This window comes from Ceratotherium simum, chromosome 11 (genome assembly GCF_057802395.1).
Source record: "Ceratotherium simum simum isolate JZ-2026a chromosome 11, ASM5780239v1, whole genome shotgun sequence".
Lineage (NCBI taxonomy): Eukaryota > Metazoa > Chordata > Mammalia > Perissodactyla > Rhinocerotidae > Ceratotherium > Ceratotherium simum.
In genome coordinates, this window is record NC_141910.1 from 23,773,951 (window position 1) to 23,801,533 (window position 27,583).

At 34.2% G+C, this 27,583-nt stretch overlaps 1 protein-coding gene across 2 annotated transcripts in view; it reads left to right on the forward strand.

Moving 5' to 3' along the window:
* USP34 (ubiquitin specific peptidase 34) overlaps window positions 1–27,583 on the forward strand; it is a 243,433-nt gene that overhangs the window by 155,975 nt on the left and 59,875 nt on the right. For both annotated transcript variants that reach the window (XM_087436699.1, XM_087436700.1), the window contains 10 exons: window positions 1,884–2,084; window positions 4,884–4,966; window positions 8,846–8,886; window positions 9,033–9,157; window positions 10,203–10,355; window positions 11,770–11,874; window positions 13,568–13,623; window positions 13,722–13,842; window positions 22,638–22,821; window positions 23,265–23,425. In XM_087436699.1, the coding sequence (XP_087292825.1) occupies window positions 1,884–2,084; window positions 4,884–4,966; window positions 8,846–8,886; window positions 9,033–9,157; window positions 10,203–10,355; window positions 11,770–11,874; window positions 13,568–13,623; window positions 13,722–13,842; window positions 22,638–22,821; window positions 23,265–23,425 (1,230 nt within the window). The remainder of the gene's footprint in view (window positions 1–1,883; window positions 2,085–4,883; window positions 4,967–8,845; window positions 8,887–9,032; window positions 9,158–10,202; window positions 10,356–11,769; window positions 11,875–13,567; window positions 13,624–13,721; window positions 13,843–22,637; window positions 22,822–23,264; window positions 23,426–27,583) is intronic.

The window sequence follows — 27,583 nt, forward strand, 5'->3', positions numbered from 1 at the left end:
GTGTTTCTAGGAATTTGTCTATTTTATATAGGTTATCCAGTTTTTTGGTGTACAGTTTTTCATAGTACTCTTAAAATCCTTTTTGTTTCTGTAGAATTGGTAAAAGTGTTCCTATGTTCATTTCTGATTTTACTAATTCCACTCTTCTCTCTTTTTTCTTTGTCCTTCTAGCTAAAGGTTTGTCAATTTTGTCATTCATTTCAAAGAACCAACTTCTGTTTTCATTGAATTTTGTCTTGTTTTTCTGTTCTCTGTCTCATTTACTTCTGCTCTGATCTTTATCATTTCCTTCTTTCTGCTAGCTTTGGGTTTAATTTGTTCTTCTTTTTCTAGTTCCTTAAGTTGTAATGTTAGATTGTTGATTTGACATCTTTCTTGTTTTTTTTTTTTCTGAGGAAGATCAGCCCTGAGCTAACATCCATGCCAGTCCTCCTCTTTTTGCTGAGGAAGACTGGCCCTGAGCTAACATCTTCCTCCACTTTATGTGGGACGCTGCCATAGCATGGCCTGACAAGCAGTGCGTTGGTGCGCACCCGGGATCCGAACCCGGGCCGCCAGCAGCGGAGCATGCGCACTTAACCACTACACCATGGGGCTGGCCGCTCTTTCTTGTTTTTTTAATGTAAGCATTTATATCTATAAATTTCTGCATTAGCACTTCTTTCACTGTGTCCCATAAGTTTTGTGTTGACAATGCTTTTTATCTATTTTTGTGAAGTGTCTGTTCATATCTTGGGCTGACTTTTTTTCCTTAATCAATTTGGGCAAGTTTTTCTTTGTGAGATATATGTAGTGGGAATATTTGCACTCAATCTGTGGCTTGCATTTTTATTATATTGACAGCGTCTGTTAAGTGGAGAAGTTTTTAATTTTAACAAAATTTGTATCCTATCTATGAAATCTTTGTCCAAGGTCACAAAAATTTTTATCCTGTAAGTTTTGTAGTTACCTTTTACCTTTAGGTCTATGATGCATTTTGAGTTAACTTTTGTATATACAGAGTGAGGTTGAGGTTTTGTTTTACTTATTTTTTTCATATGTCTATCCAGTTTTTCTAGCACCATTTGTTGAAAAGACTGTTCTTTCCTCACTGAAATTTCTTGATACCTTTCTTGAAAATCAGCCATATAGTATTGCTTTGTTTCCTGGTCTACTGGTATAGCTATACTGCTTGGCAGTGGGATAAAGAAAAGAGGAGGACAAGGACTATTGAAGAGAAAGCTCTGAAACTCATTTTTACATACATGATATTCTTAATTTATTTAAAAGAAGTGTTTTATTTTAAAATTTTTAAAGTAAAGATTTAAATCAGTTAGAAACTTTACTTTTCATACTAAACACTTAATATTTTACCAAAGAGCTATTTTTTATTTTAAATGTACATATGTAAAGTACAAAATTTTCAGTTGAATTATTTTCCAGAATTATTGAGAATTGCTTTGGCCTCAAAATATTAGTGTGTGTGTTACTTTTGTGGAGAAAAAATTTATAGTACTTTATCTCTCAATTCATTTTATTGGTAGGTAAATGATATCTTCATTGGCATTTTAATAATTTTTAAAAAATTATAGTACATTCTGAGCAGTATTTTTTTTAAAAAATTGTATCTCTATTACATACATTAGTATGATGCCTTCATGATAGAAATGCAAGTGTCATTTCCATTTCATTAAATACATCCTCTTAGTGTCTAGATATTTTTTCTTCATTTTTATAAGATTGGATTGGCAACGAACCATAATACATGAGCAGCAAAACTTTTATAGCACGTGGATTAGGTACTATCTATAATTATTTTTATTTTCTAGCCTTTAATTTCAAGTTGTGTAGTGGCCATATTAAATTAATGAAAATGGGAAATGACATTTTCTTCTTATCCACAGTGGCAGCTAGACTGTCTTGCTTGCTTGCTGAAGTTAATATGCCAGTTTGCAGTAGATCCGTCCGATTTGGATTTAGCTTATCATGATGTCTTTGCCTGGTCTGGTATAGCAGAAAGCCATAGGAAAAGAACCTGGCCTGGCAAATCAAGAAAGGCTGCTGGTGATCATGCCAAGGGTCTTCATATACCAAGATTAACAGAGGTAAAGTATAGAAGTTAACCTTAAATTGTGGTAGTGAATTCTGTTTATGTTTTAAGACAGCTTGTATATTTTTGTTTTTACAAAGTGAAGAAATACACTAATGCATAAGAAATGCTATCCTAGATTACTACAATATGGCCTAAAAGCTGAAGTGATGCCTGTATTTTAAAGCAGTAGTAATTATGAAGCAGTAATGCTTTTCAGTTCATCATCTAAAATGTGGGAATGAATCATATGCCATTTTAATGTTATCTGACTGTAGAATTGAGTTCATTATTTGGACTCAGTAATTTATATACTGAGTGTATCAGTGTCCCTTCAGGCAAACAACAACACTAGATATTTCAACAGAGGCAATTTAAAATAGAGAGTTGTTTTACATGTATGTGTCGTAGGGCTAAAAATATAAAAAGGGAATGTTGAGATAACCCAGACAGGTAACCAATTCACCACCCCTAGGGTTTGAGGAACATATGGAAAAGATTAGGGTTATCAGAAATGAGCTTATAGGAGGGATCCTGTTAAACTGGGGTTTAGACCTCTGAGTAAGGGATTCTGCTACTGTTTCTGAAATCACCTGCCTCTTCTGGGTAATCTCTAGTGTCTCAGGTTGACAGAATCTAATAGGAAGCCAGCTGGCAAAGGAGGAATTTAGTTTGTGATATACTAGCACTGTCATCACAGAGCAAGTATATAGAATGGTAGAGTTAGAGCTGAAAGAAAATGGCACGATGAACAGCACATCCAGCAATAAAATTAGAATTTTTTGACTATGAATTCTTTTATTCCTGTGATCAAATATTTGCTTCCAATGTCTCCATCAGTGAACTGGGAAGTGGGGAGAGATGAAGATGAGTTTTTATTGACATCTCTTCTCCATTTTGTAACCTTTTGAGAATGGCATCTCACCTCATACCTGCCCAAGAAACACCAGAGTAATTAATTGTTACTGACAGAGAAATATTGTGGTGAACATACGTTGGAAACTGCTGATATAAATGAAAGCTTGAAGCATATTTCCCATTGGAATTTTGGGGGTTAAATGGGAAAAGTGATCTGTGCTAGTATGCCAGATCATTTGCAGCTAATACAATTAAAATAAACTCAGTGTAATGTAAATGTGTTCTACTGTGTTGCAGATTGTGAACTACTGTCTTGTGTCGCTTAGCAACAAAAATACGTTCTACAAAACGCATCATTAGGCAATTTTGTGCGAACGTCATAAAGTATACTTACACAAATCTAGATGGAATAGCCTACTACACACCTAGGCTATATGCTGCTAATCTTATGGGACCACCATCGTATATGCGGTCTGTTGTTGACCGAAATGTTGTTATGCGATGCCTGACTGTACTTACCTTAACCTTGTATTTCTGTAATGTTTCAGTTACTGTTTTTTCCAGAATAAACTTTCCAGTTTATAATATAAAAACTCAAATTGATTGTGCTCCTTTCCATCAACTCAGTAAATATTTTTAAAGCTTTTGACCTTTATTAGTGGTTTTCTCTTGAGATTTTAATAATATAAATACATATAAGTATAGATATAAAATACATACATGGAGTTTTAAAAATATTTGGTTTGTTTTTTGAAAAAATATATGCACGTACATAGTAATTGAAAATAATTCAGAATATACAAGTGAACCTTCCCCCAGTCATAGTTGACTACCATTAATAGCTTTATGTGGTATCTTTTTGGAATTTTTTTCTGTCCATATACCAATGTTACTTTTTTATGGTTTAGAAAAGATGTGTACTATACATATTTTTCCATTAGTTTATTTATGGTAATAATTAGAGCTTAGTATGTAAGTCTAAGCTATTTGGGAACAAAAATTTTTGTTACTAATTTTGGAGATAAAATCCAATTTTTTTTATAGTAAGGAAGAACACTAATTCTTTTAATAATATCGTGCATTATTTCATTTGTTCTCCTTAATATCCTTTTAGAAAGTTCAAATTCCAAATTGAACTTTCAAATTCCAGCCTAAACATAGCTTTTCCTGAAGCTTCCCTGGTTTCGCTGTGGACAGGGTTAGTTGTTGCTCCCTTCTTTTGCTCGTTTGGCACATCGTATATACTTATGTTGCAGCGCTTTCTATGTTACCTGCTGCACTGGATTAACATGTCCAGGATCAGAACAGTGACTTAATAAATAAAGGCCCATAATGGGTTCTGACCAGCAGAAGGGATTCAATAATCCTTTATTAAATTAGCAAATTATTTTCTCCCATTATGTGGATGAAGAACTAGAACTTAGAAATTAAGTGTTTGTTAGAATCATGCAGCTTGAAAGTTAGCAAACTAAACTTTGAACCTCAGGATTTAATATAGAATCTATGCTCTGTATCCATGTTATATTATGTATATTGTGTGTCTATATTTATTTCAGAATGGTTGAGGAATCTGCCACTGCTTGACTTTTTTTGTTATTTCAAAAGTAAAAAATGTTTTATTCTTCACCCACCCCCCCAAGAAACCACTGACGTGTAATATATAATATTTTTCTTACCCAGTGACATGCAGAGAATATGTGGATCAAATATAAAGAGTAGTTTTTCCTGCGTATTTCTAAATTTTCAATATTTTCTTATTAAAGTTGCTGTTCTTGTTTGTTTACCAAATTCTGGTTTTCTAGTATTTGATATTTTTACAGTAATTTTAAATTGCCATTCTTAGGATATTTCTTACCTTGTCATAGATAAAAATCAAAGTAATTGGCGTCTTGGGTTAAAAATGCAGTTTTGTGTGTTAGTGTATTTAAAGGTTTTTTTAAATGTTTTTGTTTTAAAGGTATTTCTTGTCCTTGTCCAAGGAACCAGTTTGATTCAGCGACTTATGTCTGTTGCTTATACGTATGATAATCTGGCTCCTAGGTATGAAGTTTTAACATAAATTTATGTATGTATTTGTAGTAAGAATATACTTTTTTTAAACTTTATTTTGAAAAAATTTAAAACTTAACAGAAAATTAAGATATTTTAATGAACTCTCTTACTTTTCATCTAGATTTGCATATTATCAGCATTTTGCCAATTTTTATCTCATAATCAAGAGTGTGCATTTTCTGTGTCTGTGCACATGCATCTATTTACATATTGTCCTAAATCTTATGAGAGTAAGTTTCAGACATCATGACCATTTACCCATAAATACTTTGATTTGTAGCTCCTAAGATTAAGGACTTTCTTAATAACTAGAGTAAATATTAAAATTTGGGAAATTTAGCAGTGATATAATAATATTATCTAATATATAGTCCATACTCAAATTGTCCCATTAATCTTCTTCTTTTTCTTTTTTTTTTTTTGGTGAGGAAGAATGGCCCTTGAGCTAACATCTGTTGACAATCTTCCTCTTTTTGCTTGAGGAAGATTGTCCCTGAGCTAACATCTGTGCCAGTCTTCCTGTATTTTGTATATGGGATGCTGCCACAGCATCACTTGATGAGCAGCATGTAGGTCTGTGCCTGGGCTCCGAACCGCAAACCCGGGCCACTCTGAAGTGGTGTGCACGAACTTAACCGCTATGCCACCAGGCCAGCCTTCCATTAATATTCTTTACAACAACTTTTTTCCTGATCCAGAATCATATACTACTGCGTTTCTTCCATTTCCTTTAATCAGGGATACTTTTTTAGCCTTTCTTTCAAGATACTGACATTTCTGGGTACTACAGGCTAGTTCTTTTATAACTTGCCTTTCATTTAGGTTTTCCTGATTGTTCCTTATTATTAGATTCAGAATATACATTTTAGTAGGAATACTCTGTAAGTAATGTGTTTTTCCCAATACATGCTGGTGATGTCAGTTTGTCCCATTATTAATGATATTAATTTTGATCAGTTAATCTGGTTTCCTCCAGGTTTCTCTACAATAAGGTTTCTGATTTTTCCTTTCTAATTAAAAGTAACTTGTGGGAAAATATTTTGCAAGTGCTTAAATTTCCTGCTCCTTATAAAACTTTCATTCATTGATTTTCAGCAGTGTTGATTCTTGCCCAAATTAAATATTAGTATAATGTTTGCCAACTAGTGATTTTTCTAACTCTTACCATTCCTTTTTTTTTTTTTTTTGTGAGGAAGATTAGCCCTGAGCTAACATCCATGCCAATCCCCCTCTTTTTGCTGAGGAAGACCAGCCCTGAGCTAACACCTATTGCCAATCCTCCTCCTTTTTTTCCCTTTTTTCCCCCAAAGCCCCAGTAGATAGTTGTATGTCATAGTTGCACATCCTTCTAGTTGCTGTATGTGCGACATGGCTTCAGCATGGCCGGACAAGTGGTGCGTCAGTGCGCACCCGGGATCCAAACCCGGGCCACCAGTAGCGGAGCGCGTGCACTTAACCGCTAAGCCATGGGGCTGGCCCCTTACCATTCCTTTTATGTTTATTATTTGACCTCATGTTGTGAGGAAGAGAAAGCTCTTCCTCCCTTTTGTTTATTTAGTTACTATCAATTTGGATTCGTGGATTTTTTTTCATTTAATGTTATAATTCGTTATTATTACTATTCTCTTTGCTCAAATTATACCTGAGTTGGCCTCTTTAGCCATGTTCATGTGTCCTTTTGACACATCCCCATTATATGGGATGGAGAGGAGGAGTCTTTTATTTTTTCCTGTCACTGCAAGATCTTCCAGGCTTATAGTTTCCCTACCTTAGTCCTGGAATCAGCCATTTCTTTAAGAAGCCCTATTTCCTATTGGTGGCGAAGCTCCAAATTATGGGTGCTTGGTGTACTCATTGCTACTAGTGTTTCCTTGCTTCTAGGCCCTCAGTGGATAGAGCTGGAGGTGTGTGTATAAGAATATAGTTTAGACATGTAATATGATCTCATATATTTGGGCTACATTGCAGATTTTTTTAATAATGTCCAAATTTTAATAATATAGAAATTCGCGTATAATAATGGCTGACAGATAACTAGGGACCTGACTGTATGCCGTAAATAATCACATAAATTATGTTCAAGTGTGTAAAATTAATTACCAAGTATTTTGTAGGTGTCATGTTGGGCTGAAGTTTGCCACTGTACTCATGATTTATAAAGCTAACGTGAACACCTTTAAAAGTGGCTAATAGCTAACTAGCTGTTTTTAGGTGCTTTTAAAAGTCACTTTCATAGGCAATGGTTCCATATAAATAGCATGATTATTTTAAGATTGATTCTTTTTTTAATGTACCTTTCTTTAGTGTCTGTCTCAATTTAATTCACATTGATTAGTTGATCAATATCTGCGTTACCCCACTACACTCTTAAATTCTGTATAAACTATATCTAATTTTGGTCACCATTATATTTTCAGTGACAGGCACCTTACTTCATTGTTTGTAAGACTTGTGAATGGATAATGTGGGGAAATGAAGAAAGTGCTATAATATGCCCTTGAATTGTATGATATGCATTTTATACCCCAACCATCAATTACTCTCCAGTTAAATAATCCTTAACTCTTTCTCCCTGTCCTCTAACACACACTCTACCTCACTGTCCCACACACCACAATATATTGAACTAACAAGGCAATTCAATGACTGCTTTAGTCTGCTTTTATTTCTTCAGAATTAAGAAATGTTCATTTGACTCTCTTAACCTCACACAATGAAAAATAAATATGCAGATTTGCTAACAGCTGCTGCTATTCAAGCTGGTTCATTCTGTGGCAATTCTTGTTTTCATTCTACCACTTCCCTTCTCAAAGAACTCATTATAATCTTTGTAATGTGAGCTCCCCCTCCCTCATTCCTGTGTTTTCTCAGCTCCTGTTCCTGCACCATTATCTTTTTTATAAGCTCTTACCTTCAGTTCATATGGTGCTAGGAGGTTTGTATCAATTTAAGGAAGCCAAAACGATCTTTTTGGCTGTGTTATCAAAAATCTTCTAATGATACGGGTTTAAAAGGTAGATAGATTGCTCTTGGTAAAGTTAAACATATTGTACCAATGTAATAAAAATTAAACATGAAATATGGCCAAATACTTGATTTATAAGTTTTAACTTCTTAGTACCTTTTATTTTAAAACAATAATATGGATGAGTTTTGCTTTTTGAGATTTTGAAAGGTGTTTTGTTAATTATTAAAACAAAGTGGGAATGCTAGAGATCAGTTGTTTTTTTTTTTTAGCGGTTTGTTTGTAAGGCAAATAGTAAATCCTTATTTATTGGTTTTAGCTAAAATGAAAATTTTTATTTTGTTTTTTTGAAATTGGGGTATAATACATTTTTCATTGAAGTTACTAAAAGTATCATGGGGAAAAGTAGAGGTGAAAAAACAGAATAAATTTGTCAGTGTTTTATACTTTTTAATATTGCTTTTAACCCTTCTTGATAGAAATTGGCATTAACAATAAAAAAGGAAGGGCATTTTATGTCAGTGTACGATTTTTGGAGGTGGGGGGAGTCTGAAGTTTAGACTCTAAACCATTATAACCTTTCTCTTTGTAATACACATCTCTTCAGTAACTGAATCATGAGCACTTTTTGAGGATTAACTTATTTCAATCAATATTGAATTCACTCAATTAATACACAGATTATTAAATCTGAACAGTCATTTGCTGTTTGCTATAGTAAGATTTTACCAGTGATTCTTTAAATAAAAGGTAAAGACTATAGGAAAAATAGCTTTGTTAAAATCTTAATCTTCTTCAGGGGGAAGTTGTATAAACTTTAAAGGATATTTGGTAATAAATTGAGTTATTTTTAATTTATTGCTGATTTTAATTAGCGGCGGTGGTGTGTTTTTACTTTACAGAGTTTTGAAAGCTCAGTCCGATCACAGGTCTAGACATGAAGGTAAGGATTTCACGAAGTTAATTTTTAATAGATAAGGATTTGGATAACTGGATATATTTATATATAATATCTTTAATAGTGAGCATTATGTTTTCTTTATAGCACAAGCCCTTATAGTCATTTTTTTTTTTCCAATTTTTCTTTAGTTTCACATTATTCAATGTGGCTCTTGGTGAGTTGGGCTCATTGCTGTTCTTTAGTGAAATCTAGCCTTGCTGATAGTGATCATTTACAAGATTGGCTAAAGAAATTGACCCTTCTTATTCCTGAGGTAAGATGAAAATTGAAGATTAGTACTATTACTTTTTACTTTTCATATTTTTTCATATTATTAGCACTGATAAAAGAAAAAGAGCTAATAGAAACAAATGGACATGATTCCACAAATATATCACATCATCTGGAATGTGCCTATTTAATCCTTTAAGATCTAGAGTATTTTGAACTATGTACACTTGTGTGAACATTAAATATTTCATAGCATTCATATTGGTCTTTTTCTGAAATAATTGTTTACAGAGTCATTATTTTGCTTTGGGTTTTTCTTTTTGTTTTTTCTGAGGGGTGGGAAGGAATTGAGCATTTATTTTGGTAATTTATGTTTTGGACAAGTTTCTTTTGCTTTTTCTATTTAATTAGAGTGTATACTTAGATGTAAGAGAGACTAAAAATAAGTCAAATATATTTTATTTTGATTCCAGTGTTACCGCTGAGGTTAATATAATTTTCACTAACCATATCTTGATATTACATCATATTCCTAAATGAAATAGTAGAAACACTCTCTTACTAATACACTTAGCCATCATAGTCATGTCTTTTTTAGACAGCACTGTCTAATACTGTTAGCTCTAAATTGAATGCATATGTGTGCTTGTGCTGGCTCTGTCCCAGGTAACCATTGTGACATTTGGGTAGGTCTCTTAGAATCTGTAAAATGTTCTGGTTTAAGTACTTTCCAAGTTGTTTCTAGTTCTGAAAATATTTTGTCCTGTTACTTAATTCTGTAAATAAATTATTTTGAATATCCTTTCCTCAATCCCTTTTGTATTTGTCTGTTGTCGTTGTTGTGTTTATTTGGTTTGTTTTTATGGCCGTATTTGGGAATTTGTAAAATATGTTTTTGCACATTACTCTATACTTTGGGATAGTTTAGTTGATCATGTATTATTTACATGCATGAGTATGTGATCAGAACATTGCATTTTAAAATATATTACAGCCACCTAACATGTTATTTCTGCCGACATATTAACCTTAAGATTAACTTTTTAATACTTACTCAAACTATCTTTGGAACTTGCTTTTTCATTTAGACTGCAGTCCGTCATGAGTCTTGCAATGGTCTTTATAAGTTGTCTCTGTCAGGGCTGGATGGAGGAGACTCAATCAATCGCTCTTTTCTGCTATTGGCTGCCTCAACATTGTTGAAATTTCTTCCTGATGCTCAAGCACTCAAACCTGTCAGGGTAAGATTTTACTGTGTTCAAGAGTGGATTCTATTTCTGCAATTTCTTTTGCCCCAGATTCATCATTGTATTATACCCTTATGGTAATTTTGAGTACTTGTTTACAGTATTTAGTATTTACCAAGAGGATAGTAGTTATATAGTTCTTAAAGTGACATTATTGTGACATGTTGTGTCCACGTGACACCTAGGAATGGAATCTCTGTACTTTGATTTCAGCTGTGTGGGAACTCTCATGGGTATTCTGTTGTGGAAATAGCATTTGTTCTTACTAGGTTCTGGTCCTTGTGTTAATAAGTTGAATGATAGAAACATCATAAATGTAGCTTTCTTCTCATTCAGTCAGAGTTTTTGTTTTTTGTTTTTTTGTCTTATTCTTAGGATACAGTAGTCCCTCCCTTAGCTCTGGGGGATACGTTCCAAGACCCCCAGTGGATGCCTGAAACCCTATATATACCATGTTTTTTTCCTATACATATATACCTACCTATGATAAAGTTTAATTTTTAAATTAGGCACAATAAGAGACTAACACTAATAGCTAATAATAAAATAGAACAATTATAACAATATACCGTAACAGTATACTGATAACTGAGAAAGCTACTAAGTGACTAATGGGCTGGTAGCATATACAAGGTGGATATGCTGAAAGGGATCATTCATGTCCTGAGTGGGATGGAGGGTGTTAGCATGAGATTTTATTATGCAGAATGGCATGCAGTTTAAAATTTATGAGTTGTTTATTTCTGGAATTTTCCATTCAATAATTCCAATCACAGTTGACCACAGAAAGTGGAATCATAGATAACGGGGGGGACTACTGTATTCTGAATTTCCAGTTTCCTTCCCTGCTTCAATGTGTATACTAACCCTATAAAAAGCTTTCTACCACATAATAAATCCAGAGCCCATTAAGAAGTAAATTTTGCTAACCCCAGAAATATGATGTATTGTAGGATTTACGTTTTCCTCCTCCACATTTACCTATCATCAACTATGTAAGAAATATGTGTACTTTATTTTTAAGATTTCAAAACTATAATAGACTATTGCGTGTGGGTAGATTTATATATACTCATATTCTATAGGTGTCTTTTGTTTACACATTTTCATTGAATTCTTAGTTTCACATCATTTAGCATTATACATTATTCATATCTTTTCCAAGTAGGTTATAAGTAGTTTGAGAGTAATGTTTTTCTGAGCGTTCTTGTATTATTCACTTTATGTACCTAGTTATTCTAATTTTACAGAAACTAGTAGTGTTCTCTCCATTTTTTGTTAAATTTTGAATACTGTTTGTATAGGGATTTAATTTCTTCTTCAAGTCTATAGATTCTTAAATGTACTGTAATTTTAAGTTATTTCCCTTTTTAAAATGTTTTCACAAAGTTAAAAATTTTTTTAATAGATGGATGATTATGAAGAAGAACCAATGTTAAAACCGGGATGTAAAGAGTATTTTTGGTTGTTGTGCAAATTAGTTGACAACATACATATAAAGGACGCGAGTCAGGTATGTTCAGAAAATTATACGTTAACTTGTTGATACAGATGAATTTTGCACGTGTGTGTTCATGACTTTATAGGTCCTTATTATTAAGGGCATTTTTATCAATCTGTAACGAGTTGAAAATGTCATAATTTTTCTACTATATTTGTACCTTTCTGTTCTACTCTAATTCTTCTCTTCTTTTTACTTTGACCTTAGTTGAAATGTCTTGATCTGCTACCTATAAGTAGTTTCCTGTCTCTTCTGAGTAAGATTTGTGGATGTAAAATCTTTTTGGAATGTGAAATTGAGACTTTAAATTTAAATGTATAGCTTTCTATAATAGCATGTGGATTTGAAGTTCTAAATATATAAAATAAAATTACAATTCAAATAGAAGTTATTTTAAGCTAAATAAACACTATCAGTTTGCTGATCTACTAATTTTTTTATACTAGACTATTTTCATCCAAACAAAGAAACGTTTAAAACAGGTTGACAGCAAAGACAAACTTGCCATATAAAGATTTCTGTTTTTTCTCCTTTATAAATTTAGTAAGCTTAAATGAATTTAAATGATTTCAGAAAAAATGAGCAACACTTGAAGAAGATACATTTAAATATTTAGGAAACATTTTCTCTCAATTTTTTTCATGTATTTCAATCAAAGTGCAATGTATACACTTTGCATTTTAATAATCCTGTAGTGTTTGAACTTCCTAATACTTTACATCTGAATTCATAAAGTATTTTACTTTTTTTTTTTTTTTTTGGTGAGGAAGATTGGCCCTGTGCTAATATCTGATGCCAGTCCCTCTCTTTTTGCTGAGGAAGATTGGCCCTGGGCTAACATTTGTGTCCATCTTCCTCTACTTTGTATGGGACGCCGCCACAGCATGGCTTAACAGGCCGTGCGTCGGTGCACACCAGGGATCTGAACCTGCAAACCCTGGGCCACCCAGGCAGAGCCCGCGCACTTAACTGCTACGCCACCAGGCTGGCCCCTATTTTACTTTTCATTTGAGAAATAATTATAAAATTAATATTGAACATGTTTTAGTTTACTTGATTATTATTCATAAAATGTTGAAGCCAGATAAACATTGATTTTTTTTTTTTTTAAAACCTGGGATGGCCCATTTCAAGTAGGAATCTAATATTTCTTGCTTACCAAAGTAATCTTCCTTCTTAGAGATCTGAGTTTCTTTGAGAATCCTCTTAAGTTCTGTTTTATGAAATCTGTTTTACTTTTGTTGCTCAGTTATAATGAGAAGTAAAGCTTTCTGAAATTAACTGTACATTTAAGTTTATTATTAAAGCCTAGTTTAAAGGTGTGTTAAAAACAAACCTTAGTGGGTGAATTATATAGTATGTGAATTACATCTCAGTAAAATTGTTAAAGAAAAAATAAAACAACAACAAACGTTAGTGTCTTCTCCATAAATTACTGTGACTATCATAATTTATTACTAGTCTTCCATTGATTTTTTTTTTGAAGGACTATTGATGATGTGTTGACAGCTGTGATTTTATCATTTGACATCATGTATAAGTAAAGAGTAGCTTTGTTATTTATAATATAATTGGTACATTAATGACTTTGGGAAAACCAAATTCTTGTCACTTAGGGGGAAAGGATTTTTCTTGTTTTGATAATCTCTGAACTATTAAACATAAAAATTTTTGCTTGTAATTTGTATTTTCTCTTTGTATTAAGACAACACTCCTCGACTTAGATGCTTTGGCACGACATTTGGCTGACTGTATTCGAAGGTAAAATTTGATGCGAAGTTCACAATTACATTGTTGAGAAAAGATAAAAGGACATAATCATGTGAACTATCTTGTTTTGTTTGTATTCTTTTTTGTAGCAGAGAGATCCTTGATCATCAAGATGGTAATATAGAAGATGATGGGCTTACAGGACTCCTAAGGCTTGCAACAAGTGTTATTAAACACAAACCACCTTTTAAATTTTCAAGGGAAGGACAGGTAGGTATTAAGACATCCAAATGTCTATATAAAATATAATTGAAATTTTTTTGTTATTTTTTTGTTGTTGTTGCATATGTTTTATTTCCTTAAACATGCAAGCATAAAGTTTGGTAGAACTTGATTGCTGGCAGGAAAAGTGAGCTTTGAATAAAATGAACCCTAAAAAATATAAATCTTAGGCTTGTTTTTAGAATGCAGAAACAATTCCTATGACTGTATATAGAAAGGCAACCTCTACTTTAATGGTACAGTTTTATAGGACTGAATATTTTGAATTATTAACTTACACAGTGGAATTAATAAGTAGTCATTATAGAGTATTTGTCTTACTGGTTTCATATTTTAAAGGCCCGTTTGACAGAAAATCTGTTATTGAGTATTGGATACACCTAATGACTCTAGACCAATAAATGTCTAATTATTCTTTAGATTAAGTTAATCGCCTTGTCTTTGGCCCTTTTGTCATTGCCTGCGTTAAGAGTTAGTTATGGTTTGGAGGGTTGTTTTCTTGAAGTTAGGTTGTTTTCTTATGTTAGGAAACACAGGAATAACCGAAAGGATGGAAGATTGTCTCCAGGGGCATAGACTAAGGGATTCTTGAGATAAACTTAAGGTGGCAGTCTTAATCTGTCTTAAATCTGTGCTATTTCCCCTATTCCATAAGGCCACCAAAACGTGCAATTTCTTTCTTTTTTTCTTTTTTCTTTTTTTGTGAGGAAGATCAGCTCTGAGCTAACATCCATGCTTATCCTCCTCTTTTTGCTGAGGAAGACTGGCCCTGGGCTAACATCTGTGCCCATCTTCCTCCACTTTATATGGGCCGCCACCACAGCGTGGCCTGACAAGCAGTGCATCGGTGCGTGCCCGGGATCTGAATCCCGGGCCGCCAGGAGCAGGGCTTGCGCGCTTAACCACTACGCCGTGGGGCCGGCCCCAACTTGTGCTATTTCTTCTAGGTCCTTTTTTAATTTTTCCATCATACTCACTGGGAATAATTTGATTGATTTATAGTCTTGCTGGTTGCAGTCTTATGTTATATATAAACCAATATGCAGTCATCCCTCAATATCCTCAGGGGATTGGTTCCAGGACCAAAATCTTAAGTCCCTTATGTAAAATGGCATAGTATTCAAATATAACCTGCGCACATCCTCTCATATACTTTAAATCATCTCTAGATTACCTATGACACCTAATACAATGTAAATGCTGTGTAAATGATTTTAATACTATATTGTTTAAGGAATAATGACATAGAAAAAAGTCGGTACACATTCTGTACAGACGCAGCCATTGTAGGCCTTTTGATCCGCAGTTGGTTGAATCTGTGAATGTGGAACCCATGGTTATGGAGCTCCGACTGTATAATTTTTATTCCAAAATATAAATATATTGATTGATTTTTCTGATAACATATCGTTCATTGTAAAGAAAGAAAGAAATTTTTGGATAGTGCAAAGGGAAGATTCCCATGTAGTTTGATTTCCCATGATACTTTGGTGATGGCCTTCCAGGACTTGCCATGCATCTATTAAATACACAGATGTATAATTTGTATTATGTAAATACCATTCTGTGATGTGCTTTCTTCATTTAAAAAAATTAAGAGAGGGGCCGGCCCGGTGGTGCAGGAGGTTAAGTGTGCGCGTTCAGCTGCGGCGGCTGGGCTTGACGGTTTGGATCCTGGGCACTCACCGAGGCACCGCTTATCAAGCCGTGCTGTGGCGGTGTCCCATATAAAGTGGAGGAAGATGGGCACGGATGTTAGCCCAGGGCCAGTCTTCCTCAGCAAAAAGAGGAGGATTGGCAGATGTTAGCACAGGGCTGATCTTCCTCACAAAAAAATAAATCAATAAAAAATAAAGAGAGAAAATACATTTAAAAAATCAAATAGATAAAGAGGGAAATAATTTAATCTTTATTGACATTTATGTTGTCACTAGTGGGAAAAAAAAACTATACAAAGAACATCTTTGTACACCTGTCCATTATATACTCATATAAGTTCTTAAAAGTAAATTTGATTCATTTTAATCAGAATACATCAGTTTACAAAAGGTTATATAAGATTATACTCCCAGCCATACTATCTGAGAATGCCAGTTTCTTAGACATCCCCACGTTCCTTACATGACTTTTAAATCTTTGCCAGTCTCACTGTTGTTTTAGTTTTAGTTCTCAGTTATTGTTGAATATGAGTCTTTTCATTTATCGTGCATTTGTATTGTGAATTTACTGTTTATAATCTGTGTGTATTCTTTTGTCATTTTTCTTATATTTATTTGTAAACTTTTTTATTTTGAAAATATCAACTCTTTTTCTGTCATATGTGCAGGAATTATTTCCAGAAGTCTTGTTTCTCTTCATTATTCGTGTGTTTTTTTGAGACCACTTTTTTTTTTCTCTTTTGTTTATTGATTTTTACAAATAATTATCTTGGGCAAAGTTTTTGAACCCTTATAGATGTTCTTATTAGACCCCATTTTGACAGATGATGAAACTAGGGCATAGACAGGTTAAGCAACTTGCCTTACTGAGGTCACTCAGACTCTTCACTTGGCCGAGCTTTTAACCACTATGCAGTACTGTCTACAGATGTTAAAACCTTAAACGCACTATTTTATAGTTTGCTTTTTTCACCTTCTTAGAGTTAATTCATTCATTTTAACAACTGCATAATATTCTTTTTCTAGATATATGTAATATCTAACTAGCTTCCTAATGATGAACATTGTCTTATACTGTTACAAGTGATGTTGCAGTGAAGATGTTTATACATCCATCATTTAGGAATTCTGTAGGAAAAAATTCTAGAAGTAGAATTGCTGGTTCATGGGGTATGTACCTTTATGATTTTGATCGACATAATCACGTTGCCCTCTATGGAGGCTGAGTGAATTTATCGTCCCACTTACAGTGTATGTGAGTGAGTGCCTATTTCTCCACATTGCTACCAACCCAGTGTATTTTCAAATACTTAAGTTCTGCCTGTTTGATAGGTGAAGAAGATTCTCTTAGTTTTATTTTTTGTAATTATCACTAAGGTTGAGTTTCTTTTCATGTGTTTGAAAGCCATTTATTTGTGTTATTTCTTCTCTGACCTGCTCGAATCCTTTCCTCATTTTCCTATTATGTATGTAATTGGTTCCTTTCTTACTAATTTGTTGAGTTCCTTATATAAAGGAAATTATCCCTTTGTAATATGAATTCCAAGTATGTTTTTCGGTTTGTCTTTTGACTTTGTGCTTTTTGTTTTGCTTTTTTTCTAAGCAGAATTTTTTATTTTCATGTAATCAGATTTACTAATCTTTTATAGCTTTTGGCTTTTGTGTTACACTTTAAAAATTCATATTGTTTTCTCATACTTTCATAATTTTATTTTTTACATTTAATTTTGTTCTATAAGGAACTTAGGTGAAAGGAATGAAATGAGGAGGTAACTTTTTTTCCAGATAGCTACCCAAGTTGTCCTAATAACTGGCTAGCTTGTTTTTTATGCACTGATTAGAAATAACTCCCTTATCATATTCTAAATTGCCATGTGTACTTGGATTTATTTCTGGACTTTTCATTCCACTCTACTGATCTGTTCACCAGTATCATACCCTAATTACATAGATTTACAGTTGTTAGTATCTAGTAGGGATGGTTCATCTTCATTATTACTCCTTTTCAGAGTTTTCCGACTGTTTTTTTTTCCCACATGAACTTTAGAATCAGTTTGTTTCATTCTTTCAAACATTAAAATTGTTACTTTTTTTTATTGGGATTGTGTTAAATTTATAGATTGATGCAGAAAAATGGACATTATATTGAATTTGCAAGAACAGGATTTGTCTTATTATTTACACAAGCCTAATCTTTTTGTGTTCTTCACTTTAATGTTTTCATTTTGAATTTGAATTTTAAGCATTTCTTTTTTTTTTTTTTTTTTTTTTTTTGAGCAAGATTAGCCCTGAGCTAACATCTATTGCCAATCCTCCTCTTTTTTGCTGAGGAAGATTGTCCCTGGGCTAACATCCGTACCCATCTTCCTCTGCTTTATATGGGACACCGCCACAGCATGGCTTGATAAGCAGTGTGTAGGTCCGCACCCAGGATCTGAACCTGCAAACCCCTGGCTGCTGAAGCAGAGCGTGCAAACTTAACCGCTACACCACCGGGCCAGCCCCTTAAGCATTTCTTAATAAAGTTATTCCTACTAATTTTATCATCTTTGTTGGTATCATAAATGGAATCTTTAATTGTTTTTTCTAACTAATTGTATGTAGTAAGGATTCTTGTTATGGATTTGCTGCAGGCCATCTTATATTCACTTATTGTTTGTAGATTTTTTTTCAGTTATCTTTGCTTTTATCTTTGGTATTGTCTGATTTTCCATTTGTTTTTAGTTTATTGTCTGTGAGTGATTATTTTATTTCTTGATTTTTAAGTCTTACCTCTCTTCATTCTTTCACTTGTCTAATTTTGTCTAGAAACTCCAGAACAATGTTAAATAATAATTGTTTTTATTGTTTATTAAAAGTTGTTTATTGAGAAGGTTTTAATGGTTATGTAGTCAAAATTATAGTTTCCCATTGGGCTTTGGTGAGATGAGAACCCTTAGCTTTTGTACAGTAGAGATATGTGGTCTGAATTAATATTTTAAAAGCTGCATTCATACTCTAGGTGGAGATCCAGACTCTAGGTAAAGAACTAGGAAGGCAAGTGTGTAGATCTGGAGTCCAGTTAGGAAGTTTTGCAGTGGTTCTAGAGAGGAGTGATGGTGAAAAGTGATTGGTTTGGGGATATTTATTGAAGATAAAGCTCACTAAGACTTAAATTTGGGTAAGATTGTGAGGTGGGAGAGAGAGAAATTAAGAATGACTCCTCAATTTTTAAGCCTGAGAAACTTAAGTGAATGATAATGCCATTTACTAAAAAAGATAAAACTCAGGATAGATCGAGTTGGGGAGGGTGAGGGTGTCAAAATCAGGAGCTCTGTTTTGGATATGTTAAATTTGAAACGTCAATTAGATATCTAAGTGGAGGTGTTGAAAGGCAATTGGTTTTGGTGTAATATTAAGAAGTCTTTCTTATCTCCAAGATATTTAAAATGCCCTTTCTACTTTAATGATTTTACTGTATTATTTAAAATTTTCATCTAGAGTTTATATTTAGTTCAGGAGTCAGTAAACTCCTGTTTTCTGTAAAGACACTTATAGTAAATATTTCAGGCTTTGCAGGCCACATATGGTCTCTCTCACCACCACCACCACTAGCACCACCATCGCTACTGCTACTGCTTCTCTTTTCTCTCCTCCTCCTCTCCCTTTCCTCTTTCTTCCTCTTCCTGCCTTCTCCTGCCTCCCTTCTTCTAATTCCCCTTTAAAAATACAAATCCTGTTCTTATCTCCGCTACCTTGTAGAGTATCTAGCGAATACATGTTGAACAAATGGATAATTAAGACACAGTCTTGGGTCCAGCCCCATGGCCTAGTGGTTTAAGTTCAGCACACTCTGCTTTGGTGGTCTGGGTTTGGTTCCCAGGTGCAGATCTACACCACTCCTTGGCAGTTGTGCTGTGGCGGCGATCCACATAGAAAATAGAGGAAGATTGGCACAGATGTTAGCTCAAGGCAGATCTTTCTCAAGCAAAAAGAGGAAGATTGCTAACAGATGTTAGCTCGGTGAATCTTCCTCAGCAAAAAAAAAAAAAGAAAAAAAGACTCAGTTCTGATTCTTAAGAACTGGCAATCTAATGGTTCATTTGTTTAGCAAAAAAAAAGCAAAAACCTGCCTTATGCGACATTTGTATGTACCCTCACAAATAATGGCTGCTTGCGATATTTGTAAATCATGGTAAAAAATAATAGCTATTGAAGGGATACCATCAGGGATATGGGAGATCAGACAGTATTGACATGATTAGGAAAGGCTTTGAAGAAGATATAGGTTTTGTAATACAGGAAAAAGTTTTCTTAAGTAGAAAAGTAAGGGAAACATTTAAGTCATAGAAAAGAATATGAGTAAAAAGTAAGTCGTAGGAAACCTGGGTATGTGCAGGAAATTGAGTTAGTTCAGTTTGGCTTGAGTTTGAGGAAGTGTAGGAGGTAACTTTGGGAAGCTAAGTGGCCATCTGTTGTGGTCACAGGAAATTATTTTTATATGTACAATAAAACAAAAGCATTACTTTTATAATTTAAAAAAGGGGCCTTTGAAGTTTTTGATCAGTCAGATAACATCAGGAACATGCTTTTTAGCAAAATAAATCTGATAACAGATTGAGAGCCAGCATAGGGCAGTGGTCTTCAAACTTTTATTGCTCGGATATTCTTTAAAGAATCTTGGAAAAATTAGGTGTCCTCTTACAGGTTTTTAATTTTAAAAAATTTCTAGATTTTTCAAGTTTAAATATTTTTAAAGGATATAATTTCCAGCGAATTGTTGAAATTGGTAAAAATATTTTTTTCCTGTGACCACATGGTGTTGTCTTAAATTTCTGTATTTATCGTTATATTACATTTATTTGGACACAGGCAATCAAAGCAACATAAATATACTTTAAATTTTGCCAAATAAGTATGAGGCATTAAAAATTAAATTTTATTGAAAATATATGCATTAACAAGATGGATGGAGTTTTTAAAATTAATTTATATAGTTGTAGATGGATATTAAGCTAGAATGATTGCATGTTCATTAGTTCTCTTCCTACTTTATATTTTTATAAATATAAACTCTGAGAAACCATTTTTACATAACGGAAATGTAAACCGTGTTCACATAATGTTTACAATGAGGATGGAAGGAGTTTTGTTTTAACAGTGTTAATTCTTTGAATTTCTTCTGAATTACATGTCAAAAATCACACTGTGATCTATCATCAGAAATTATTTTTAATATTCTCTTAGGTAGCAGTTTGAGGTTCTTTCTGTGAAAAATACCAAAATGGCTTTACCATTAAGTCTTTCACTTAGAGACACCTGGTTTCCTGGTAAACTCAGAGTTACAAAAATAAAGACGTTCCTTTCAGTATTCTTTTATCAACCTAATATTTCTGATAAAATGCTTTTATCTTACCACAGATTTTAAATATATTTTGTCAAAACTTTGGAGCTACAGATATTTAGCTCATTCAGTTTCTAGATCTAAACTGATTGGCAAAAACATTTCATCGTTAAAGTAGCTATTAGCCACTTCTGTTTCTGTTTGGGTGAGTTTGACTTAATTTTCCAGTGCAGGTAAATGTGTTACTTTGTGTCTCCAAGACATCATCTTACCTCTGAATTCTAAGATAGACGAGATACAATCTTATGATCAGTCTGTCAACTATATGAAATAAGCTCCTATTCACTTTCCATATTTCTTTGCCAAACTTGCTTGTCTTTGTAAGGTCAGGAATTATGCATTATACTTTCTTTGACAGTAGTGAGATGGACACGGTGAGGTCATTAATGGGAAAATATTTCCAATTGTCCTTTATTTGATGCTTGTGTCAGGGGTTCCCAAAACCATTCCCAGGTTCAGTGATTCCCTAGAAGGACTCATAGGACTCAACGTGTAGTTGTACTCATGACTAAGATTTATTACAGTAAAAGAATACAAAATGAAATCAGCAAAAGAAAAAGGTGGCATAGGGCCAAGTCTGGTGGAAACCAGGTATACACTTCTAAGAGTCCTCTCCCAGTGTAGTTGCATAGGATGTGCTTAATTCTCCCAGCAGAGAGTGTGACAACATGTGTGAGGTGTTGTCTACCAGGGAAGTTCTTTTGAGCCTAGGAGTCCCAGGTTTTTATCGGGGTGGGTCGTATAGGCACGTAGTACTTGCATAACTGGCCACAGTCACTGAAATTCCGGACTCCCAGATGGTAAGCAGATACTTAGCATAATCCAAATACAAATAGGCACAGTGAGACAATTTTATCACTTAGGGAAAGTTTTATATTAGAGGAGGGAACTGTTTACCATTCAATTTTCCAGATGACAGCCAGGAGCCAACCTTACAATCCAGTCTCTCTAAGAATAGTGGAGTCTCAGTCTTACTTTATTACCCGTTTTCTAAACAGTACCCCAGGAGGTTTTTATACTCCAGAACAATGTACCATACTAGTATTTGAGATGGTGAGGGAGATAACTTTCTTTGGTAAAGTAGCAAAGGACCAATTAAGAAGGAACAAGTGGGAAAGGCGACCCTTTCTCAGGCAGATCAAATTTAGGAGAAGGTACATCTAGAATGTACTTTACGTGGTAAAACCTTGCACTTCAGGTTAAACTTGACTGGTATAGAAGTTAAGAGCTTGGTGTCTCAAATCCTAACTCTGACGATAGGCAAGGATCTTAACCTTTTTTGTTTTGGGGCCTTTAAATAGTATCTGGCACTTAGAAGTGCTCATTATGAGTAAGTTGCTGCTGCTACTATTATTATTAGAGTGAAATAAGGAGAAACTTAAGTAAATGCAGAGGCAGTCAAGAATAGGGAGTAATTGAGTCCTTAAAAACATTTGGTCACTTAATGGAGTAGAAAATAATAGCATTGTAGATGGGAATCTTTAAGAATGAGCTATTAGGTATCAAGAGGGAAGAAAGAGTAAAGATGATCTTGACCCATACCATTTTCTCTAAGAGACATGAACACTGGAAAGACTTTCAGATGATGGTGTGTGATGCTGCTTTAAGTTTTTAAACAGTCTTTTAGTAAATTTTAAGATTGTCTTATAATCCAGTTTACTCTCTGTAAGTTATTCATTATATTTGGAATATAATTAATATCCAAGCTTAGATAATATACTTGGTCTTTCTCTTCTTTCCAGGAATTTTTAAGAGATATCTTCAATCTCCTGTTTTTGTTGCCTAGTCTAAAAGATAGACAACAGCCTAAGTGCAAATCACATTCTTCAAGAGCTGCTGCTTATGATTTGTTAGTAGAGATGGTAAAGGGATCTGTTGAGAACTACAGGCTAATACACAACTGGGTTATGGCACAACACATGCAGTGTAAGCATTCTTTTTCTTTAATCTTGCTAAATTTTGTACGCGGAAATGAGATTTTGGGAGGACATGGTTTAAAGAAAGAATTCATGTTGACACACTTTAACATTATAAACTGATGTTGCTAGGACATTATTGAAGTTAAAAAGTAACATTGGTTTTTCTTTTCTTAGGAAAAAAACAGATGTGAAGGACTTTTTATAGGTATCTGAAATACTTCGGCATTTTTTGGTTAAATAATTTAGTGCCAAGTAAAATCAAGTTTTGACAGTCCTTTGAATTATTAGGAAGTGAATTAGTTTGACTATGTGTTCTTAGTAATTTTAAAAATTATCATGTGTAATGTTTTATTTATATTAACTAAATAAGTGATGGAGGTAGTGGCTATTAATAGTTTGTTTAATAGTTGGTTTTGGGGGGGCATCGTTTCCTCCATCTTTTCTCAGCAGCCCATGCACCTTATAAATGGGATTACTGGCCTCATGAGGATGTCCGTGCTGAGTGTAGATTTGTTGGCCTGACCAACCTTGGAGCTACTTGTTACTTGGCATCCACTATTCAGCAACTTTATATGATACCTGAGGCAAGACAGGCTGTCTTCACTGCTAAGGTACAGTTTTCCTCACTTTAAAACTGTAAAACAAAATCTTTGCATTTTGTTGGTAAATCTTGATTGTTTCAACTTAGTAAAATATTGTTTGAGAAAATAATTTATGAATGAAAAGGACAAAATTTGATTACATAACTAGATAATTCATGTTTATTTTAATTATTTTTACATTTCAGTAGATTACTCCTAACATTGTGGTATAATTTCTTTATTTCTCAAAGGAAAACACAGTTGTGGAATATACACCGTGTATACAATGAGCATAATATTTTCAGTAAAAATAAATAAATTTTAATTACACAGAAAATAAGAAAAGACTAAAATAAAGTAGGGAAATATTATCAGAATAACTAAACTTGTTTCTTTTATATTTATCCCAAAGTAAATTTGATTGTGGGCCTAGTTTGTTTGGGTAAGCTCTGCTTCATGTTATTTTTGTTAACTTGTTCTTTCTAGTTTTCATTCTTTTTTACCATGGGCTATTTTTTAGTTTGCTTTCTGCACTGCTTTTATCAATTCTCGGCGAACTTTCTTTATGCTTGCCCTTGAGTTTTTGTTTTCCTCCATTATGTCATCTTGATGTCCTGTCTTTTTCCCCCCAACAAAGTATTGCAATTCTCTTTATATACCTTCAATGAACCCTTAGTATGTTTAAGTTATGCTTCAAAGTCTCCAATTTACAGTATACTCAAGTGGGTTTGTTTTTTGACTTTAGTTATGTTGATGTTTTTAAGTTTATCATCTGAGACTGATTATGATTAGAAATAGTTGAATAGGGGCTGGCCTGGTGGCGTAGCAGTTAAGTTCAAGCATTCTGCTTTGGCGGCCCAGGGTTTGCAGGTTCAGATCCTGGGTGCAGACCTACTCACTGCTCATCAAGCCATGCTGAGGCGGCGTCCCACATAGAAGAGCTACAACTATGATACACAACTATGTACTGGGGCTTTGGGGAGACAAAAGGGAAAAAAAAAGAGGAAGATTGGTAACAGATGTTAGCACAGGGCCAATCTTCCTCAAAAAAGAAAAAGAAAAGAAATAGTTGAATAATTGATTTCATTTAGCGTATGGAAATTCTTGTAACTAAATTTGGTGGTCCCATCTGTATAATTTTATCAAATCAATTATTATCAAAGAAGCATGTTTTCAGTGATTTTCTTTCCATCTGTGGCTTGGCCATACTTTGTAGTTTCTCTTCATATTAAAGATCACCTTTTAGCCGTTAGTAGTGTCTGAAATTAGTATGTAGCAACAGAAAGAACAAACAGATATACTAATTGTAAGTCTCATAAATGGTATTTTTGGTTAAAAACTAAATTTAGACATGTCTCTACATAAAAATTCTTACAGAATAAAAATTGACATGACTTTGAAAAGTACTGTAGTCAAATGGGGACTTGAGGGGCTGGCCCAGTGGTGTAGCGGTTGAGTTCGCACGTCCTGCTTTGGCAGCCTGGGGTTCGCCGGTTCAGATCCTGGGCGCAGACTTACCACCCATCAAGCCATGCTGAGGCGGCGTCCCACGTAGAAGAGCTACGACTCTACAAACTATGATACACAACTATGTACTGGGGCTTTGGGGAGAAAAAAATTAATTAATTAATTAAAGTGGCTTACACTTCTATAAAAAAATAGGCACTTGATTATTTACATGAAAATGCTGACTATTTTTATTATTCCATTTTCTGATGTTCACAGACAGCTTAAAGAGAGTTACGTGTATTTTAATTGTGGTAAAATATACACAACATAAAATTTACCATCTTAACCATTTCTTTCTTTTTGTGAGGAAGATCAGCCCTGAGCTAAAATCCATGCCAATCCTCCTCTTTTTGCCGAGGAAGACTGGCCCTGAGCTAACATCCATGCTGATCTTCCTCCACTTTATGTGGGACGCCGCCACAGCATGGCCTGACAAGCGGTGCGTTGGTGCACGCCCAGGATCCAAACCTGGGCCGCCAGCAGTGGAGTGTGCGCACTTAACCTCCATGCCACGGGGCTGGCCCAACCATTTCTAACTGTACAGTTCTGTGGTATTAAGTACATTCATGTTGCAACCATCACCATCATCAACCTCCAGAATTTTCACCTTCCCCAATTGATACTCTATACCCTTTAAATACTTAACTCCCCATATTCCCTTCCCCCAAACGCCTTTCAACCACTGTTTTACTTCCTGTCTCTATGAATTTGACTACTCTGCGTACCTCATATAAGGGAAATCATGCAATATTAGTCCTTTTGTGACTGGCTTATTTCACTCGGCCTAATGTCTTCAAGGTTCATCCATGTTTGTAGCAGCATGTATCAGAATTGCCTTTCTTTTTAAGGCTGAATAATATTCCATTGTATGTATATACCACATTTTGTTTTTCCATTCATCTTTCAGTGGACAGTTTTGAGTTGCTTACACTGTTTGGCTATTGTGGATAATGTTGCTGTGAACATGAGTGTACAAATATCCATTTAAGTTCCTGCTTTCACTTCTTTTGTGTGTATACCCAGAAGTGGAATTGCTGGATCATACAGTAATTCTTTGTTTAGTTTTTTGAGGAGTCACTATGTCATTTTTCCACAGTGGTTGCACCATTTTCCATTCCTTCTGGCAGTGCACAAGAATTCCAGTTTCTTTACATCCTTGCCAACACTTGTCGTTTTCTGTGTTTTTTAATAATAGCCACCCTAACAGGTGTGAATATGTATTCTTTTAAGTAGTAAGTACATATATATGTAGAGTATCTATTTAGAAATTGCACAGTAAGTAAAATATCCTTGGTTTTACTTGATTTTAAAGAATTCAGTCACTTCCGTTCTGCAGCCAAGTAATACTTTATTCTCCAGTAACAAAAATATAAATCCAGGTCTTTATTTCTGACTATTTTTGTATTCTGAATTATTAACAATTTGCATGTTTTGGATCTGGTATATATTGGAAAATGTCATTTTATGTGTCTGTTCTCCTAATCTCATAGAATATTAAGCCTCCCATATGCCGGGAATATACTGTAGTTATTTTTGCCAATTTTGTTGATTTCTTTTGTTCAATTTCTCTTGCACTTAATATCATATAATTTTGCAATAACTGTATGTTGAATAGATCCCTATTTCTGTGTCCTTATTTGTGTCAGTAGTTTGATTATAAGCTCCTGAATAGTAGAGCGATATTACTTGCATTCCCCACAAAATTGATGCAAATAGCTAGTGTATACTTCTGGCATATGGGAGGCATATTATTTCATGAGATTATCAGAGCTTCTTCAAAATTATGACAGGTAGTAATTTGTAATGAGGATAATACCTACTTCATAGATTGATTGATTGATTGATTTTTTGCTGAAGAAGATTGGCCGAACTAACATCTGTTGCCAATCTTACTCTTTTTGCTTGAGGAAGATTCACCCTGAGCTAACATCTGTGCCAGTCTCCTCTATTTTGTATGTATGTGGATCACTTCCATAGCATGGCCACCAACTAGTGGTGTAGGGAACCAAACCCGGGCCGCCAAACTTAACCACTGGGCCACGGGGCTGACCCCTAGACTTATTTTAATATTCAGATGAAATAGAGTATACCTAATAAGTGCCTAACATGAATGTGGGACTCTCCTGTAATGCTGGTGTTCAGGACTAAGTCTCTAGTGAATGAGTCTAGCCAGATTCCTGAATTTCAGTTAATGACATTTGAATATTTAGAGGATTTTCTAAGATCTTGGCCAGTATTCCTCTGCAGTGTTAAGAATCTACTATTCTAGAAAAAATAAAGATATGACTAGATGAGGGTGAGGTGTCATTTATTAATATAATGTATTATTTATTTATTTATTTTTTTGAGGAAGATATGCCCTGCAGTGCTAACATCTGTTACCAATCTTCCCCTATTTGTTTTTTCTCCCAAAAACCCCCAGTGCATAGTTGTGTATCATAATTGTAGAGTTGTAGCTCTTTTATGTGGGATACTGCCTCAGCATGGCTTGATGAGCGGTGAGTAGGTCTGCGCCCAGGGTCTGAACTGGTGAACCCCGGGCCACCGAAGTGGGATGTGCGAACTTAACTACTACGCCACCAGGCTGACCTCTGTATTTTTTTAACATACGGATTTATTTGTGGAAAACAACTTTGGTGCACACCTAAGATGTTTTCTGTTCTTGCAAAATTACTGGCT